General features: G+C 36.3%; 1 protein-coding gene across 1 annotated transcript in view; it reads right to left on the reverse strand.

Annotated features, from left to right (window-relative positions):
* Positions 1–1,358: 1,358 nt before the first annotated feature.
* The window catches only part of Stk26 (serine/threonine protein kinase 26), a 58,918-nt gene continuing 42,005 nt past the window's right edge, over positions 1,359–18,271 (reverse strand). The window contains exons 4-12 of the mRNA XM_005401218.2: positions 14,245–14,301; positions 8,711–8,819; positions 8,470–8,627; positions 7,260–7,445; positions 6,027–6,175; positions 4,830–4,923; positions 4,321–4,383; positions 4,103–4,239; positions 1,359–3,122 (exon numbers count right to left, since the gene is read on the reverse strand). Coding sequence (XP_005401275.1) covers positions 3,098–3,122; positions 4,103–4,239; positions 4,321–4,383; positions 4,830–4,923; positions 6,027–6,175; positions 7,260–7,445; positions 8,470–8,627; positions 8,711–8,819; positions 14,245–14,301 — 978 coding nt within the window. The 3' untranslated portion in view covers positions 1,359–3,097. The remainder of the gene's footprint in view (positions 3,123–4,102; positions 4,240–4,320; positions 4,384–4,829; positions 4,924–6,026; positions 6,176–7,259; positions 7,446–8,469; positions 8,628–8,710; positions 8,820–14,244; positions 14,302–18,271) is intronic.

Genomic DNA, 18,271 nt, shown 5'->3' on the forward strand with positions numbered 1-18,271 from the left:
AGCCCATGAAATTCATGAAGTAGGTCAACTTCTAAGGCCAGACATGTGCTTGATGAGGACATTATGATGTTTGATTTATAACTTCTCTATTCTTAACTATGTATGTAGTGAAAGACAAAAGTTAACAGGACCATTTGCTGATTGAATCTCTCCTGCCAGAATTTGTTTTTGTCATACCTTGTTGCATGTGTGTAGGCAAGGAAATGAGATGTTGTTTTAATAAAGAGCGATAGAAAATCCATTCCATTAAAGAACAAATATGGTCTTCCTTGTGTTTGAATCCATTTCAGGAGTGATTGGGTCTGGCTTATTACTAGAGCCAGGACAGAACAGGGAAAAGGAGGAGGCATGTGAAAATGTGTGTTTGGGATGGAGAACTGAAACTGAGAATAGCTAAAAAGCTAAATGATAGTTCTTACACCATACTGTGTCAGTGAACCAAAATTCTACCCTTGACCCATTCAGCATGAGATCTTCATTTTGTTTACTGACCTTAATGGTAAGCCCAACACATTTTTAAACATAATGTTAAATGCAACACAATGTTACATGCAAACTTCAAAGACAAGAAGCAATTTACAAACAAGCTATTTTTAGCTATTTTTATATATAACTTAATGAAAAGAAGATGCATAAAATAGTTTCCTCACTCTCCTGTCCCTGACATCCGAAATATTCCTTTTTTTGTTTTTGTTTTTTTTTCCCAGTCTCGGGAATCAAACTCACGACTTTGCACTTGTCAGGCAGGTGCTGTTCCACTGAGCTAAATCCCCAACCCTGAAATACTCCTTTTAATGTACTTCATTCTACCACTTTCCTTCTCCTAGACCCACATATACTGACTCATAAGTCTGGAGTAGTTATTTAATAAGAAGAATATACTGAAGGCCAATCATGTATATATTAATTCTATAGATTCTTGAAGCTATATAAAGTTTATCCTCAAACTGTTCTCTAGGGAAAACTCAAACTCTTATATGCTATACATTATTTCTCATCATAATTTCTGAACATCTTTGCTAACTTTATGTTTTGTGGAAGAGCTGTAGCACTCAAATCTACATAGGTCCCTCTAGTAAGACAGTACTTATGAGGACTGTATAATTTATTATTTAACCTAGGACATGTTAAAAGGGGATTTTATCAGTAATTTTTTCAAGATACGGGGTAGAAATCAGGACAGATGTTCAGTGTAGCTATAATGAATGCTTAATAAAATGTGAAAGAAAATCTTTCTCCTAGTGTGCAATAAAACTTTTCATTATAATGTTCCAGTAATAAATGAAAGGGCAAAGTAGAAAAAAATTTGAAACAAGTAAAATATCAAACCATATCCCCCCAAGAAAATAGCCATTGAAGATCGTGAAATTTAAATGTTTATTTTTCAAGACCCCTAAAACACTGGAGTATACTTCACTTAGAAACAGTTTACAGGACTAATAACTATAATGAACAAGCCATACAATTTGTATCTGTGAAGCCATTGTGCTGTGAGGTTTCAAACAATCAATCTATAAACGTGTTGCTTTTACTTTTACAAAAATATTGATTTGATCCATGGTATGAATTGCAAAATTATTTCAGAGCGCTACAGATTATAAACTATAATTAAGTTTCAGTCACAGAGCAGGCAAAATATTTAACTGAACCATTACTTCCAAATACAATGCATTAAAAGTAATTGTTACAGTATAGGCACCAATGAAAAGAATTTTCTTGGCATGTGACACACAACTTTCTCAACTGTCTGAATGAGAAAAAAGTTTTAATGGCCACTTCAACCACACTGTACTCTTTATTTGCAGAACACCTTTTTTCTAATATTTGGCAAATATTCAGATTTCTAAAAAACAATTTGTGCAAAAACCAAATGTGCTGATCCAAACAATAAAACATTAACTATCAAAAGTAATTAATACCAACAGTTCTACAACTACTGATATATAACCACCATTCAGCAAATAAGCGGGCACAATAGATATTTTTGGCTTAAAAGAAAAAGGTATTACCCACTTAAGTGTACCATAAATATAAATGAAAATTAACTGTACAGTCTAACTTACCTTTGGAGAGAAATCATTCTGTACTATGATCATTTTCATAGGAAGTGTAAAATACTCATTTAAATACCCTTTCAGAAATGAACACATGATGCTTATATGCTGAGAATTATGCAGAACAAAAACATATAAATAGTTTATAGAACAATTTACTGCCATGACAAAAATATGCTGGTGTAATTTATATTCACACCTGTTGATCAGGTATTTAATCACAGGACGATTAGCTTTGTTATAAGCTCTCTAACTCTAAGCACATAATATGCGTTTGCATTGAAGATTTAAAGAATGAAGCCAGACTACTTCCTCCAGTGTTACCAAATACCAATACTGATATTTCTTCAAATTTCTAACCATATTAAATATGGGTTAATCGCCTCTTTCATCTAACAGAGAAGATGAATATTGCACACCAAGAGGTACTTCTGTTGCGACATGTTGCCTATAAATGCTTCAAACAGGGCTCTCAAATGTGATCATCATTGAGCTGCCTGACCTCATACCAACTTGGTGTTAAGAATCATTGTACCTTCTAAGGTTTCACTTCCAAGAGCCTCTTTAAAAACTTCTACTTTAAGAAGGTATGACTTATTTCTAACTTCCCAGAGAGTCACTTTGTTAATATGCTTGTGTAGAAAAAGCTTTTTGAACCTTGATAATTTACCAGAGTTAAATATTTTAGAATGATTTTGCAAGCCCTGTATGTTTCATGTGTACAGTTAACTAAAGATCAAAGTATGAAAGGTATTCCTACTCAAAACTTAAGAGATAGTGATACCTAAAAGCAAAACTGCATCTCAACATTTACTACAATACAGGTGAAAGTATAGTATTAAAAGTTACTCATTACCAGATAATCTCTTTAAAATATAAAATGATAAACACCATCACAAAATAGTTAAACAGCTTCTTCCAAAACTTCAATGTTGCAAAGATCCAAAAGGCACAAAGAGCTCATGAGTAAAGCATTGTTAAACTTGAAGTAGCTTTCGTGGGTTTTCTGGGTCCATATGAAACAGAAGCCACCGACGAGTTTCTTAGGGGGATTGATCTGCAGAACACCTACAAAAGCAAGAAACATTTCAACTGATATAGCATTATGCTTGTTTATATTTCTCACTTATACATGAGCTCTGTGATGAAAGAACTGATTGGGCAAACAAGACAAATTCTTTTGATTAAATGTTGACATGTAGATGCTAAAATATAAACATCTGATTTCATAGCTTCCAGTTGATTTGCTTGTGAACTGAAAAGCAGATGCGAGTTATTCCATTATAACAGAAGGGATTTTAAGGGGGCTTTAGGCGTACAAGTGAGCTTAAATCCATACAAAGATCTATGAGAGTATGTGATTTTACAGGTCATTTAGTCTGTACTAACTTGATCCGAGTGGCATCAGGAATACATGTAAATAAAAGGTACACAGAGAAGAGATATAATGGGTTTAAAGTGAACTTTCATATAACTTTTTATGTAGCTTGCTTTAGCTAAGGAATGTATGTGTGTATATTCATACAGAAGTTTGATGAAAGAATTTTAAAATTAGAACTTTTTTGAACAAAATGAAACCAGCAGTTCAAGAGAAAGTATAGAAACTGAAGTTCAACATAAGAGCCTTTTATTGCCCGACCTTTTCATTAATTTTTCAGATGAGGGTCAAACTTAGGATCTTCAGCACTGGATACTATATGAATAGCAGTGTTTCTGCAAATACTGAGGGTAGTAGCAAGAATGAAACCATGCCTAACTGAAGCTCGCAAATGCTCAAATAAGACCTTTTGTATACACTCCTCTAGGGAAGAAGGGTTGGGGAGGCCATTCCATTCCGTGGAAAACTACCTTGTCATATTTAAAGCAATAATTCCAAAAGCCAAGTTTAAGATGAGCAACAAACAAAACTGTTTTGAAGCACACAATGATTAAAAAGTGATTTTGGAGGACTAATTTAACTGACAGCATGAAAATAATTATATTGCATTGTAAATTAATATCCAACAAAAATGTCAACACAGTAGTTAAAAATGACATTTCATACTTACTTTTGAAATTTTTCAATTAGTTTTTTCACCATTTTATCTGTAATGCCCGGGCAGGCAGCTTCAGCCACAGCAATACTTTTCTCGAGTTCTTCAATCGCTTGATTCCTGCTTGTATTATGCTCATCCTGCTGTTTAAGCTGAGAGAGATTGATAGCTATAATATTTAAAACACCGTACTACTTAAAACAGATACCCAGTGCTAAAGAACCTGCACTTACTTCAGCAAATGCAGGAGTGATTATCATAGACAAACAGCTCAGGGTTTGCACAAGGTCTTGCTCCTTTGAATAAATAAATACATTATACACATGAAATTACAATAATCATTCACAATTTTCCTACTTGTTCTGTAAAAAATGTGAACTACTTTGAATACCTCCCTCAAGACACAAGATAGTGCAAGTCGCTGTATTTTCTTCCTATCACTGACTTCCATCCATCAACCATAAGGCTCGATCTTCTATCTTCTAAGATTACAATAGCTGTCTATGATTCTGTAGGCTTCGCTATCTCCAGGTGAATTGCATTAAAGATACTAATCACTGCTCAAATCACTTCTATTAGCTTATATTTTCAAATTTTGTCTTAATTGGTTTAATTCTAAAGATAAATGGAGAGTACTGTGTACAGAGTAAGAAAAATAGACATTTAGGGGCATTAAATTCTAACTAGTATTATAGTCTCACTGTAGTCTCTCAAAAGGAGCTAATCATTTCCATATACATACTGCCCCATTCTGTAGTTTCTTTGGATCGGGCTTCTTTCGCACAGTGGTGAAACTCCATTCAGGGTGAGTATTATTTTCCCTGCTGCTGGATTCCCTAAAGAGATCGACAAAAACATCTCTATAAATTCCTAAATAATTCAGCATAGAAAAAATATCAAATCAATGCAGGCAGAATCTGAAGAGATAATTATCCCAGTGTTTAACAACTCACAGTATAAAAAAAGCATTTGATCACAGTTTTGGGTAGATGCATTTTACTGAAGAGCAGCAGGGTTTCTCAGCTCTAAATGTGCCTGAGAATCCCATGTGGAGGGCTCCTACACATATAATTCCCCCTGAGGACTGAATCAAGATCCCTAGTAGCATTGCTGTGTTTTTAAGAGTCCACTGGGAGATTCTTATGGGCAGCCAAAGCTAACAGTCATTGGAACACGATATAAACTATGCTGATATAGTGTACACATTTCAAAGTTGGGGCAGTTTCTCATACATGCAGGAATGAGCAGGAATCAGTGTTAGCTAAAGAAATTTGGTGTTGTCTTTGTGCCAGTTTACTTAGTGAAAATGTAAATGCTGATATAGCCTATAGACTCTCCTAATCAAAATTAAGTTAAGAAGTTAGAGCTTGAATTGTTAATATAATACTGCCATGAAAAAAAACTACTGCAATCTGTTTTCAAAGGGTAAAAGGTGCCGGGGATCGAACCCAGGGCTTTGTGCACAGTAGCACTCTACTACCAAGCTATATTCCCAGCCTCCATCAAGGGATATGTAAATGTACTGGTCTGATCAGAGATTGGAACATGGCAAAGAGGTGGCAAGGCCTACAGGTCAGTTCTCCACAGGGATTTTGTAGGTTGCTATCCAATATGGAAAGACAGTACCTTATTTAAACTAGTATAACACAGTTAGTTGAATCTTATTCTAAAACTTTGTAATATACTCAAGTATCCACTAGGGGTTAGACCAAGACCATTCAAAACTAGGGCTAGTCACTTCCAAGAAAAAAAAAAAAAAGTCTTTCTAAATTCATTATATTCCACAGACAGTGACTGAAAGAGACTTTCACAGGTTCTAAAGTGACACTTCAGAATGTGCTTTATATTTTACAGGAGAACAGACATCCTGGATTGCTGTTAAAAGATATAGTGTATTAAAGTGAGCTTCCCATATAAAAATTAAATAATTAGTACATACGAATCAGAGCCCTCAGAATCAGATTCATCATCACTGTGTCCTTCTGCTTTCCATCTCTTAAATCGGTCTATCAGTTCTGTCAGATAAGAAGTCTTCTTCGAATTTTTTACAATGAATTTATGTTTCAGAAGTTCTTTAGCTGTAGGACGCTAAGGCATAGAATGGAAGATGCATGACTGTTTCAAGGATCTTTATGATTGCAAGGGGTGGGAAAAATCATTGAAATTATTACACACAAAAAGTTATAAAAAGAAGTCTATGGACATGAAGCCAATTTGCCATAATATCGCTGTGGGAAAATAGGTAACTCCATTGTTTAATCTGCTCCCATGATATTCCCTACTTTGGGACCCCTATTTGTTAAAGCCCAGTGGGCAGGAGGGAGACTACCTCCCAGCAAACCAGCAGGCAAGCAAAGTTTCCTCTAAAGCAGAGCAACATATGGTAGGATTTAGGAATTAAAAACTTAAAACCACTTCACCATAATGCTTTGCAAGACTTTTATTACATTTACTGTAAGTTGAAAAAATCCATAAAACCCAGTGACGCTATAATTTTGTTATCATCTGTACATATCTTACAGACCCCTACTTTTGTTATTATCTGCCCACATCTTACAATCCTTTCTCTATCAAGCAACAATTCCTATTGCATCTAAATGCAAACACCAGATGCTGTGGGGGATATTTTCCCTCCAGTATTTTATTAGTATCATAATGTTTATTATCAACTTAAAATAGTGATATCAAGTTTAGACGGTTCTTGCATATTTCTAGTCTCCAGAAGATAACAGCAGTAAAACAACTATAATAAAACTTGCCAAGTAGACGAGAGGAGCTCACTAGAGCAGGAAAAGTATAAAATTTTATGTTGGCATTTCTAAACATTAAATAAAAATAGCTAAACTTAAATATAACTCCCATGAAAAATGAAAGCATAGTTGAAAGAATCACTGAGAATATGTATACATGTGATTTAATAATGACATAAATTAAAATGAATTTTATTTCTTAAATATCTTTCCCCCTTGAAATAGGATGTGACCAATAGAATAAACAGGAAGTAGGGAGCCAAGAAAAAGATTCAGAGAAAGAACTAAGGATCTGTATAAGAAGATCTCAGATGGATCTTAGACAGTGTTCATGTACACTCTAATCCCTATTGTAGGAACAGCCAGCTATGCCACAAGTAGATTTAACAAAAGAATAACAAGCAAAAATGATATATACTCACAAATGATGGATCTTTATTCAGGCAAGCATCAATAAACTCCTTAAAAGACTTAGTAAAATCTCCAACAAGAGTGGGAGGATTGTTTTTTGGAATAAGGAACAGAACTCTCATCGGGTGCATATCAGAGTTGGGTGGCTCTCCCTTGGCTAGTTCAATGGCAGTAATTCCCAGTGACCAGATGTCCGCCTACGGTAAGAGAAAGGAACAAAAGTGTATCACCTTAAATCTCTACTCCAGCTTACTGCCACATAATACTCTGTACAATGCAATGGTCGTATGAAAACCTCTCAAGAAATACAGTCTACATTTTTACTTATAGAATCCACTTATTAAAAATGTTATTGAATTCCATACTTTGTGCCAGGTACCAGTCCAGGAACAGTGGATTTGAGTGATGATAAGCCAGACAAAAATCTCTATTCTCAAGGAGCTTGTTTTCTTACTAAGAGAGCTAGATAAATAAATATGGAAGTAACTAAGTCAGATAGTCCTCAGTTCTGTGAGGAAAATAAGAAAGTGGAATAAGGCTGTAATGAAGGACAGGGCCAAGAGGTTGGAAATTTATATAGGATGGCTGGGGAAACACCTCTATGTAGGTTTAAGCAGTGGTCTGATTGAGAGAAGGCTTATTCCAGACAAACAAAGGGGCAATAGTAAAGCTCCCGCCACTGGGATTTACGTGCTGTGTTTGAGAAAGAACAATGAGGCCACTACGGTTGCAGCAGACAGAGTACAGAGGAGAGTGGAGATGAGGCTGGAGGGGCAGTCCATGGCAGACCATGCTGGAGCCTTCATGCCACAGGAAGAACTTTGGATTTGTATTCCAAGTGAGATTTAAGTCCATTGAGGGGAGGGTTTAATATTACCAGCATTGGGGAATTTATGATTAAGCAGCAAAACATGACATAAATCTTCCTTAAGAAACACTTGAAAAGGAAGAAAAAATAAAGCAGTCAATTAACTAGGATGGCAGGCTACATAAATTTATCATGGAAACAAACAGTTTCGCTGGGCATGGTGGCACACGCCTATAATCCCAATTACTCGACAGGTTGAGGCAGGAGGATCACAAGTTCAAAATCAGCCTGGACAACATAGCCAGACTTTGTTTTAAAATAAATAAAAACTGTTGGGGATGTAGCTTAGTACACCCTGGCTTTGAACCCTAGTACTAGGGGGGAACCCACAATTGGGACAAGTAATACTTTACTTTTGAGTCATAAGCTGACTGCTGAATAACTTCTGGAGCCATCCAAAATGGAGTTCCCACAAAGGTGTTTCTCTTAATTTGTGTATCTGTCAGCTGTCCAGCGACTCCAAAGTCAGCAAGTTTGACATCCCCTTGTTCTGAGAGTAAGACATTAGCAGCTGGGAAACAAAGGAAAAAAAAAAACCCTTAATACTTCAGAATGCATTTATTTTTCTCAGGCTTATATTACACTTTTATATACCTTTTATGTCGCGGTGAATTTTCTTTTCTGAATGCAGATAGTCCAGACCTTTCAAAATTTCCTTTAGCATGGTAGCAATCTGGAACTCATCAAATGGACCAGCTCGCAGCTTAAGGGGAAAAACACACACTGACACACATGCTTGAAAATTTGCAAAAATAAAATTCAAAATTGATACATTTGAAATAAGGGAGTCGCTTGGCTATATGAAATAGTTTTGTTTATTAAACTAATACTTACCCAAATGAAGAAGAAATTAAATGTAGAGGAAGAAAGCAAAATGTTTTAAAACAAAGGGCTGAATAGGTTTTATATGATTAAATGTAATCTTGAAAGGTAATACAAGCATTTTACCTAGACCCCGGGTCAAAATTTAGAGGTTCCTAAAATTTACAGCAAAGATTTAACACATAGGTGTAAATAAAGGTAGAACTAGCTATCCTTTTTTTTCCAGAAGAGAAAAATTTAAATTCTTGCATTTGCCATTAAAAAGTTACTCTAAATATTGACATTGGACGGATTTTTATATCAGACAATCTACAGGATCTCTCCAGCAACTATTTGGTCATATGGGTTGCCTGTAGCATCATTCTTAGCATTTATATGTTTCAATAATATTATGTTGAATAGAGCCTTTTTGAGTCTCAAATTTTAAATTTTGCCAGGGATATATAATCAAACTATTCAGGCTTTCATCATAAAAAAAAAAAATCACGGAGGGATAATATTTTTAAAATAAATGTAACACATTTCTCTTTCTTTCACCATCCCTGTACCAAAGCCAATAGTTCCAACCGGAATACAAGGAAAGCAATGATTAAGTTTCAGAAGAATTTGTAATGGAATATCTGAAAGTTTCTCTTTAAAATACATGGTTATTTTAAAATTCTGGTACCTCATAAAGCACAAACAGTGGACTGTACAATGTTATTACAGGAAAGGGTGGGAATCAAAAGTCAGAGCGGAGGTAAGTTCTGTTGGCTGGAAAACGGGAAGAGGTTGGTGAAAATCAAACATTGCCTACTTTGCCCTCACACTGGGAGGGATTCACAGCTCTTTGGCACCTTGTGTGTTTCATCATTTATGAATGCCATATTTATGCTGAATAAAAAGTACTTTCATGTTGAAATTTAACAGCTTAAAATAGAACCCATACTTGGGTCTCACCGTTTAATATTAACTGTGGCCTAGGTATATAGTTTACTCCAGGGATAGCTGTTCTTCATTAAGCCTCTTCCCTGGTAACATTATCTATTTACTTTTAAATCTACCAATTTCCACCCCAAAAGTTGCTATTTAAACAGCAATGATTAAATTTTCATCTAAAAAATGAAAATACTTCATTTACCACTGATAATGACATTCTGGGAGTCTGGAAGATGACCAAAAAGCTGGACAAACTGATGTTTACTTACGGCTACTACTTACTATCCCCTGAGCATAAAACGCGGGCAGGGCCTGAGGCGTAACCTTGGTTACTTAAGAAACTGGGCAAGACCCTTGCAAAGGGTAAACTAGCATTCTAAAGGGCTTCTAAATGTGGTACAGGTAAGCCAGTACCTACCTAATACACAGTTTAAAACTATTTAAGTAAAAAAGGGATCAGAAAGATTCATTAGCTTATCTGCTCTACTTGAGATTCAGTTTCAAATTCAATAAAAATAAAACCTCAAATAACTACGGGCTGGAAGAGGATGGGAGGGAAGGCTGTGGCAGAGATACAACGTGGGTGGATTGTTCCGCTGCACTATTACCGAAAAGCTGCCTCAAACCTGTGCTTAAATTATGTCTTTAGCACCACTGGTTCTGATGACAAAGGGGGTGGGGAAGGGTAAATGAACACACGTGTTTGTTGTGTTCTTCTTCTCGGTATTGGAGCTCAAATTCAGGCTGCTCTACCGCTGAGCTATAGCCACAGCCCATTTTTATTTTGAAAATATTTATATTTTTATTTCACTAAGATATCCAGGCAGGCCTTGAGCTTTCCCTCCTCCTAGCTTAGCCTCCCAAGTAGCTAGGATTAAAGATATGCATCACCGTGGCCAGCATAGGATTTTTGTCTTTTTTTTGTTTTATTTTTAATTTCCAATACACCATGGGGAAAGATAATGCTAAGATCTCGGTCTGCATCCTTGGAGTGAATACCTGAACTTCTCTCCAGTGATCAAAAACTTTGCCATGTCTCCAAAGGAAATAGCTCTACCCCAGGACAGGGAATTGGCCTCATGTAATTTACCTCTGTTGTCAAATATTTGCCAAAAGAGGACATCTGCTCTTTTAAAGACTGTGCACTGGTGGGGCTGTGGATTTTCCCCCAGACTCCTTTGACCGCAAGCTAGTCCTGAAGGCAATATGCTATATTTACTCTTCTTTTATAGTTAGAAAGTTGCTTCTGGGTTTTTTTCTTGACCCTCATGTTTTAGTCTATTTACCTTATTTATGTGTTCTTGCTGCAAACCACGGCAGGTTTTCTTTGGAAAGAAGTGGGGTAGGATAGATCCAATAAAATAATATACCACATGCTCAGAGTTGATTCCCATATTGGACTGGGGATGGGGCTGAATGCTAGAACACCTGGTTACCATGCACAAGGCCCTGAGTTAGGAGCTGGGGATTTAGCTCAGTGGCACTGCACCTGCCTGGCAAGCACAAGGTCGTGAGTTCGATTCCAGGTACTGGAAACAAAACAAAACAAAACAAATAAACAAGGCCCTGAGTTCAATTCGCAGTACCACAAAAAAACTCTGTTTATATCCAACCAGTGGTTTTTCAAAGATGAAAGAGACTCCTGAAGGATACTGTATATAATGTTGACATAAATAGAAGTCATAATCTTAAGGTTTTCCATTAGCCAGGCACCAGTTTTAAGTGAGAAACACTTCACTCAACACTCCTCTTATTTCCTCATTCCTGATACCAGAGCCCTCTCTACACCTAAGTCTTTTAAGATTCCCAGAATGATAGCACTCCTTTGTATATGACTATTCATAGAGAAGAAACAGTGTATTGCTTTCCTTCTAAGGTCTAGTTCAATAAAAAACCGAATTCAATCACAATAATATTAATTTTTTTGTCTTTTTGAGACAGGGTCTCACTATGCAGTCCAGGCTGCCCTTGAGCTCACTTTATAACCCAGGCAGGTCTTGAACTTGCAGCAATCCTCCTGCCTCAGCCTCCTGAGTGCTGGTATTACTGGCACGAACCACCACACCCGGACTAATAATATTAAATTTTAGGGCCAGCTGTCTTTCTTCATTCCTTCCTTTTAAAAAAAATTTTATGTATGTATGTATTTATTTGGGTAGTACTGGTGGTTGAACCCAGGGCCATTTCACAAGCTACACCCTCAGCCCTTTAAATTTTTTTTTATTTTGAGATAGTAAGATAGGGCCTTGCTAAAGTGCTAAATTGAACATGCTGGCTCAAACTTGCGATCCTACTAACTTAGCCTCCCAGAGTGCTGGAATTACAGGTGCACACTGGCACATCCACCTTAATCCAGTTTCTTTAGTGAACAGAGGAGGAAATAAAATGAGAAAGATGTTAGCTTGCCTAGTGTAAGCCAACTAGTTAATGGCAGAACTGGAACTAAAATCTAGCTCCTTAAATGCTTAGCCAAAACAGTGCTAACATTTTCATTCATTCAATTTACACTAATGGCCATTGCCATTTGTTTTTATTAGGCAGAGATCAGAATGACAGGATGAGATGAAGAACTCACATTCATTTCAGAGAGTTCATAAAACTGAACAAACTACTAGTAGGGAATACAGATTAGGTTGCTAGTTGGGGGTTGCGCCAGTATTCAGTGCTATCAGCAATTCTGTAAAGTGGAGTGCACTAGCTTTGCCAGTGCCTACAGAATGGAGAAGAGACATGGTAAGTACCTAGGGTGACCAGGTAAGGTAAATGATATCTGTAAAAGCCTATCAATATTTGAATAGTGAAAGGAGGCACACAGAGCATTTGAGAGGCTTCTTGTGGGGTTAATGAACAAACTATTGTATAGTGAGACTCTGACAAGGCAAATAGGAATGAAATTATTTAACTTCAAGAAGAAAATGAAACCCGACTCCATATGCAAGAAGGATTATTATATAAAGAAATACTGGTGGTGTTCTCTAAATACAGAAGAAAGAAAGAAAAAATGAGCATGAGCTTGAGGATATAAGAATTAGACACAAGGAAGGATGACCAAACTTAGCAACTGATTAAATTGAAATGAATTCCTAGAAGTAGATGGGGCTCTCCATCAAGTTTAATTACCATTTCTTTCAAATGGTTTAAGTACGGCTCTGTCTGAAGGAAATAAAATCTCCCTATGATCATTTTTGTTCACGGGATTATTTGAAACTTGCAGTCACTAGCAGTCAGGGTTAAAGCCTTTTAAAAATATTTAATCATTTTCAGTTAGGAAATTTCATCTTCAGTTTAAAAATAATTAAACTATTAGTTGATTTAAATCAAAAATACCTTTTTTCTTAGAACCAGCATGCTCTTTAATTTTAAAGGCAGAAGCAATGCAAATTAAATGTCATATAACGTTAAAGATGGAAGAAAACTTGGAATCAACTTAGACAACTTCACCTCCCTCCTCCCCTTCCCTGCTCCTTCTTCTCCTCCACCTCTCCGTTTTTGTGTTACTGAAGATCAAACCCCGTGCTACTGCAAGGCAAGCAAGTGCTCTACCACTGAGCCACACCCCAGCCCTTTGGTGCAACTTCTTTGCTTTGTAGGAAACCCAAGACATCATACTTCTACATGACCTATAGAAGGGCAGAGAGAGCTCTGCACAAAACTGTGTCTATCAGCCTTCCCGGTCGAGCCCCTAGAATCAATGTCTTGGTCACTTCAGGATTCTGTAACAAAATACCACAGACTGGGTGACTTAAACAACAAACACTGATTTCTCACAGTTGTGGAGGCTGGGAAGTCCAAGATCAAGGTGCCAGAACATGGGTGTCTGGTGAGAGCACTCCTCCTGGTTTCCAGGCAGCAATCTTCTCAAAGTGGCCACATATGGTGGAAAGGGAGCCAGCAAGCTCTCTGAGATTTCCTTTCTGAAGACACTGCTACCATTCCTAAGGGCTCTATCCCCATGACCTAGTTGCCTTCCAAAGTCCCCGCCTTCTAATACTATCACAGCAGGGGAAAAGATTTCAACACGGGAATTTTAAGGGACCCAAACATTCAATTTATAATTATTTTGAGTGACAGCTATCTCAATTATATATTTTTAAAAATCTAAGAACATTCAGCATTACTGGAAACTGACAGCGATTGGTATATACCCACTCATACTTTGAGGGACTTTATTCTATTAAGCTCTTTGCATTTCTTCCAAACTCTCAGACTAGCAGCAACATGCTCAAGTTTGCAATACAGCTGTATCTATATCAGAGTAGTAGCCCTGATGAAAGGATTTAACTTAAACATATTAACTAAAATAACCACTTAGCTTGCCCAAATGTCATTGCTTAATTTAATTAAGACAAAAAACGTATGGGTGAATATGTGCATTTTGAAATACTTACAAGATCCAGTGCTGAACCACCACCTAGGTATTCCATTATTATCCATAATTTTGAACCCTGTAAAGCCATAGAACATTTGAGTATTTATAAACCTGAGCCAAAATAACATACAAGCAAAAGTGTTATATCTTACACACTAACACATGGATTCTAATGTATACGTTTTGAAGTGGAGCACAGAATATATTTTTCCATAAAATATTACACAATGAAAAGTATAGTTCTGTGGCTAGCCTCTGGAAAATCTACTTAGCTTTTCATTAAGCTAAGCAAATAGAAGCACTGTTTCATAGTGTCGAACTATCAGTAAATTGTAATACCAAAAAAAAAAAATTGCCTTCAACCACCATCTCTTTTTTTTGCATTTTTTTATTTTAAAGAGGAAAAAAAACAAAATTTCAAAACAAGATAATATCAGGGTATCAGGGGTTAATACATTGTGTATTGTTATCTTTAAATTTCAACCACAATCTTGAATGATAATACTGAAAGAAAAACAATTACCTGAAATAATTCAGACACACAGCTTAATATCACATGTTTTCTCTTATATGAGAAAACCAAAATATAAATGAAGAGCAAAATAAAAGATAGTAGGGAAATAAAAGATAGTAGGAAGTAGTTCAAATGGGAAGGGGATGGAGAAATGGAGGGAGAGGGAGGAAGGAGAGAGAAAGGAGACAAAAAACCAATTGGGATGTGTTATGTACTTGCACCAACTTCTCATAAGGAATGTAACCACTACATACTGCAAACATGTACTAGGAAAAAATAATAAATAGCCAGGTGTGGCAGCATACGCTTGTATACTCAGCACTCAGGAAGCGGAGGCAGAAGATCATCTTGGGTTTGAGGCCAGCATGGACTACAAAATGAGTTCAAGGACAGCCTGAACTACATACCAAGACCCTATCTCAAAAAAAAGAGAAAGAATAAAAACACATAGAACATATTGAAAAAAAGAACGAGGAGGTTAGGGTACAAAATCAACATTTAAAAATTAATAGCTTTTCTACATACCAATAAGGAACTAGTTGAGAAAAAAAATCAGAAAAACAATGCCACTCACAAGAGCTTACAAAAGTACCTAGGGATCAATTTAACGAAGGACATTAAAGACATCTATAAAGAATATTAGAGAGTATGGAAGAAACAAATTGAAGAAGACACTAGAAGATGAGAAAAAAAGCTCCCATGTTAACAGATCGACAAAATTAATGTTAAAATGGCCATTTTACCAAAAGTGATCTACAGATTCAATGTAATCCTCATTAAAATACCACCTATATTTTTCAGAAAAAATTTTAAAGTCCTAAAATTCATATGGAAGCAAAATACCCAGAATATCCAAAGTCACCCTAAACAAAAAGAGCAAGGCTGGCTAGAGTCATCACAATACCCAACTTGAAATTATATTACCAAGCCAAAGTAACAGAGACAGCTTGTTGCTGACACAGATACAGCCACACAGGCCAATGGACTAGAACAGAGGACACAGAAACATCCACCCAACTATAGCCACTTGATTCTTCACACAGAAAGCAAAAGCAAACTAAGACCAAACCAAACCAACCACACAAAAATAAACCCTGGGGAAAAGACAATCTCTTTAATAGATTATGCTGGGAAAAGAGGATATCAATATGTCAGGGACTGAAACTATAGCCCTATCTCTCGGTGGTAGAACAATTAGTTCAAAATGGATCTAAGACTGAGATGTATGACCAGAAATGTTGAAACTGCTGGAAGAAAACAGGTGAAACACACTGAAGCCACAGGCACAGGTATAGGCAAAGACTTCCTAATAGAACCCCAATAGCACAGGAAATAATATCAAATGTCAACGAATGGGACATCAAATTAAAAAGTTTCTACACAGCAAGGAAAACAGCTAACAGACTGAAGAGACGGATGACAGAATGGGAGAAAATCTGCTAGCTACTCTCTTGGCAGAGGATTGATATCTAGAAAATACGAAGAACTTTAAAAACTTAACATTAAGAAATCAAACAGCCAAATCAATAAATGAGAAATGAATAGACATCGCTCAAAGGAAGACATACAAATGACCGATAATGTATGAAAAAGTGCTCAAGGGTTTTAGGCATCAGGGAAATGAAAGTCAAAACTACACTGAGATTCCATCTCATCCCAGTCAGAATGGCCATCACCGAGCATACAAAAAATGATAACTGCTGGAGAACATACAAGGAAAAAGGAACTTTTCTAGCCTGCTGGATGGGAGGTAAATTAGTACAGTCCCTGTGGCAATCAGTATGGAGATTCCTCAAAAAATTAAAAATAGAAATGCCACTTTATCCAGCTATACCACTGCTTGGTACATACATGAAGGATTAAAGTCAGTATACTGAAGGGATACCTGCATACGCATGTTTACTGGGGGTTTAATTCACATTAGCCATGATATGGAACCACCCTAGGTGCCCACGAACAGACGAACAGATAAAGATAATGTGGTATGTACACACACAATAGAGTATTGTTTAGCCATAAAGAAGAACAAAGTTTTGTCATTTGCAGGAAAATGGGTAGAACTAGAGTTCATTGTCTGAAGTGAAATAAGTCAAACTTACAAAGACAAATATTGTATGTTCTCCCTAATATGTGGAATTTTAAAATGCCATGAAAGTTAAAGACTATTATTAGACAAGAGGTGGGAAATGGGGGGAAGTGGGTGAGGAGTATAAGGGAAGATAATGGGGGATAGATACAATCGAAATATACACATTGGCACCCAATAGTCTATAAAGTTAATAGGCACTAGTAAAATTTTAAGAAAGAATGAGGTGGTGTTTGGACGTAGCAATTTTAAATGCTTTCCTTGTGATTTTGGAATTTGAGGACACTGGATATTTTGTATTAGTTCAAATTTTTGGTTTTCATTTGTTTTAATGTACTATACAATTTTGATGAGGCAATATGAATAGGCATTTTTGGTGTATGCAAGTACCCTAGAAAGAATAATTTTTCAATCTCTTGTAAATGAATAAGCAAAAGAAAGTGCTGTAGCTGAAAAAGTACATGAATACTCCAAGTGAAATTAATATCATTATAAACTGAACAAGAAGAAATTGTGTTCATGGGGGAATGCATGTATACGAATATTTTTAAAAGTGTGAACATATACAGAAACACACATATCACCTGATTCTTTCAGCTAAATATCATTAACCTTTTTCAACTATACCTTAAAACAGGAAGATCAGTGGAACAGACTGGAGGACCCAGACACAACCACAAACACACTCAGCCACCTAATCTTTGATAAAGGGGCCAATCAAACTCCCTGGAAGAACGACAGCCTCTTTAATAAATGGTGCTGGAAAAATTGGCTTGCTACCTGCCAAAGACTGAAAATAGATCCAAGTCTATCACCATGCACCAAACGAAAGTCAAAATCGATAACAGATCTCAATATTAAACCAGAAACACTAAACATATTGGAAGAGAAAGTAGGAAAACAGTTTGAAGGCATAGGGGTAGGTAAAGAGTTCATGAACAAAAACCAAACTGCCTGTGAAATACTTCAAAGAATCAACAACTGGGATCTCATCCTACTGAAAAGTATCTGCACATCTAAAGAAATCACCAGCACAGTAAAAAAGAAAATCCACAAATTGGGAAAAAATTTTAGCTGACTGTCCCTCGGAAAAAGGTCTCCTATGTAAAACATATAAAGAATAAAAAACACATCAGCTCCCCACAAATTCAAAGACCCAATCCTAAAATGGGCATCTGAGATGAACACACACTTCTGAGATAAAGAAATATAAATGGCAGATAAATACATAAGAAAATGTTCAACATCATTAGTCATTCGAGAAATGCAAATTAAAACAACACTGAGATTTCATCTCACCCCAGTAAGAATGGCTAGCATTAAGAAATCAACCATTACTGAAAAGCTTCTGCACATCTAAAGAAATCACCAGCAGAGTCAAAAGAAAACCAACAAACTTGGAAAAAATTTTAGCTGATTGTCCCTCAGACAAAGGGCTTCTATCTA

Source organism: Chinchilla lanigera, unplaced genomic scaffold, assembly GCF_000276665.1.
Source record: "Chinchilla lanigera isolate Chin_1 unplaced genomic scaffold, ChiLan1.0 scaffold00072, whole genome shotgun sequence".
NCBI classification, from domain to species: domain Eukaryota; kingdom Metazoa; phylum Chordata; class Mammalia; order Rodentia; family Chinchillidae; genus Chinchilla; species Chinchilla lanigera.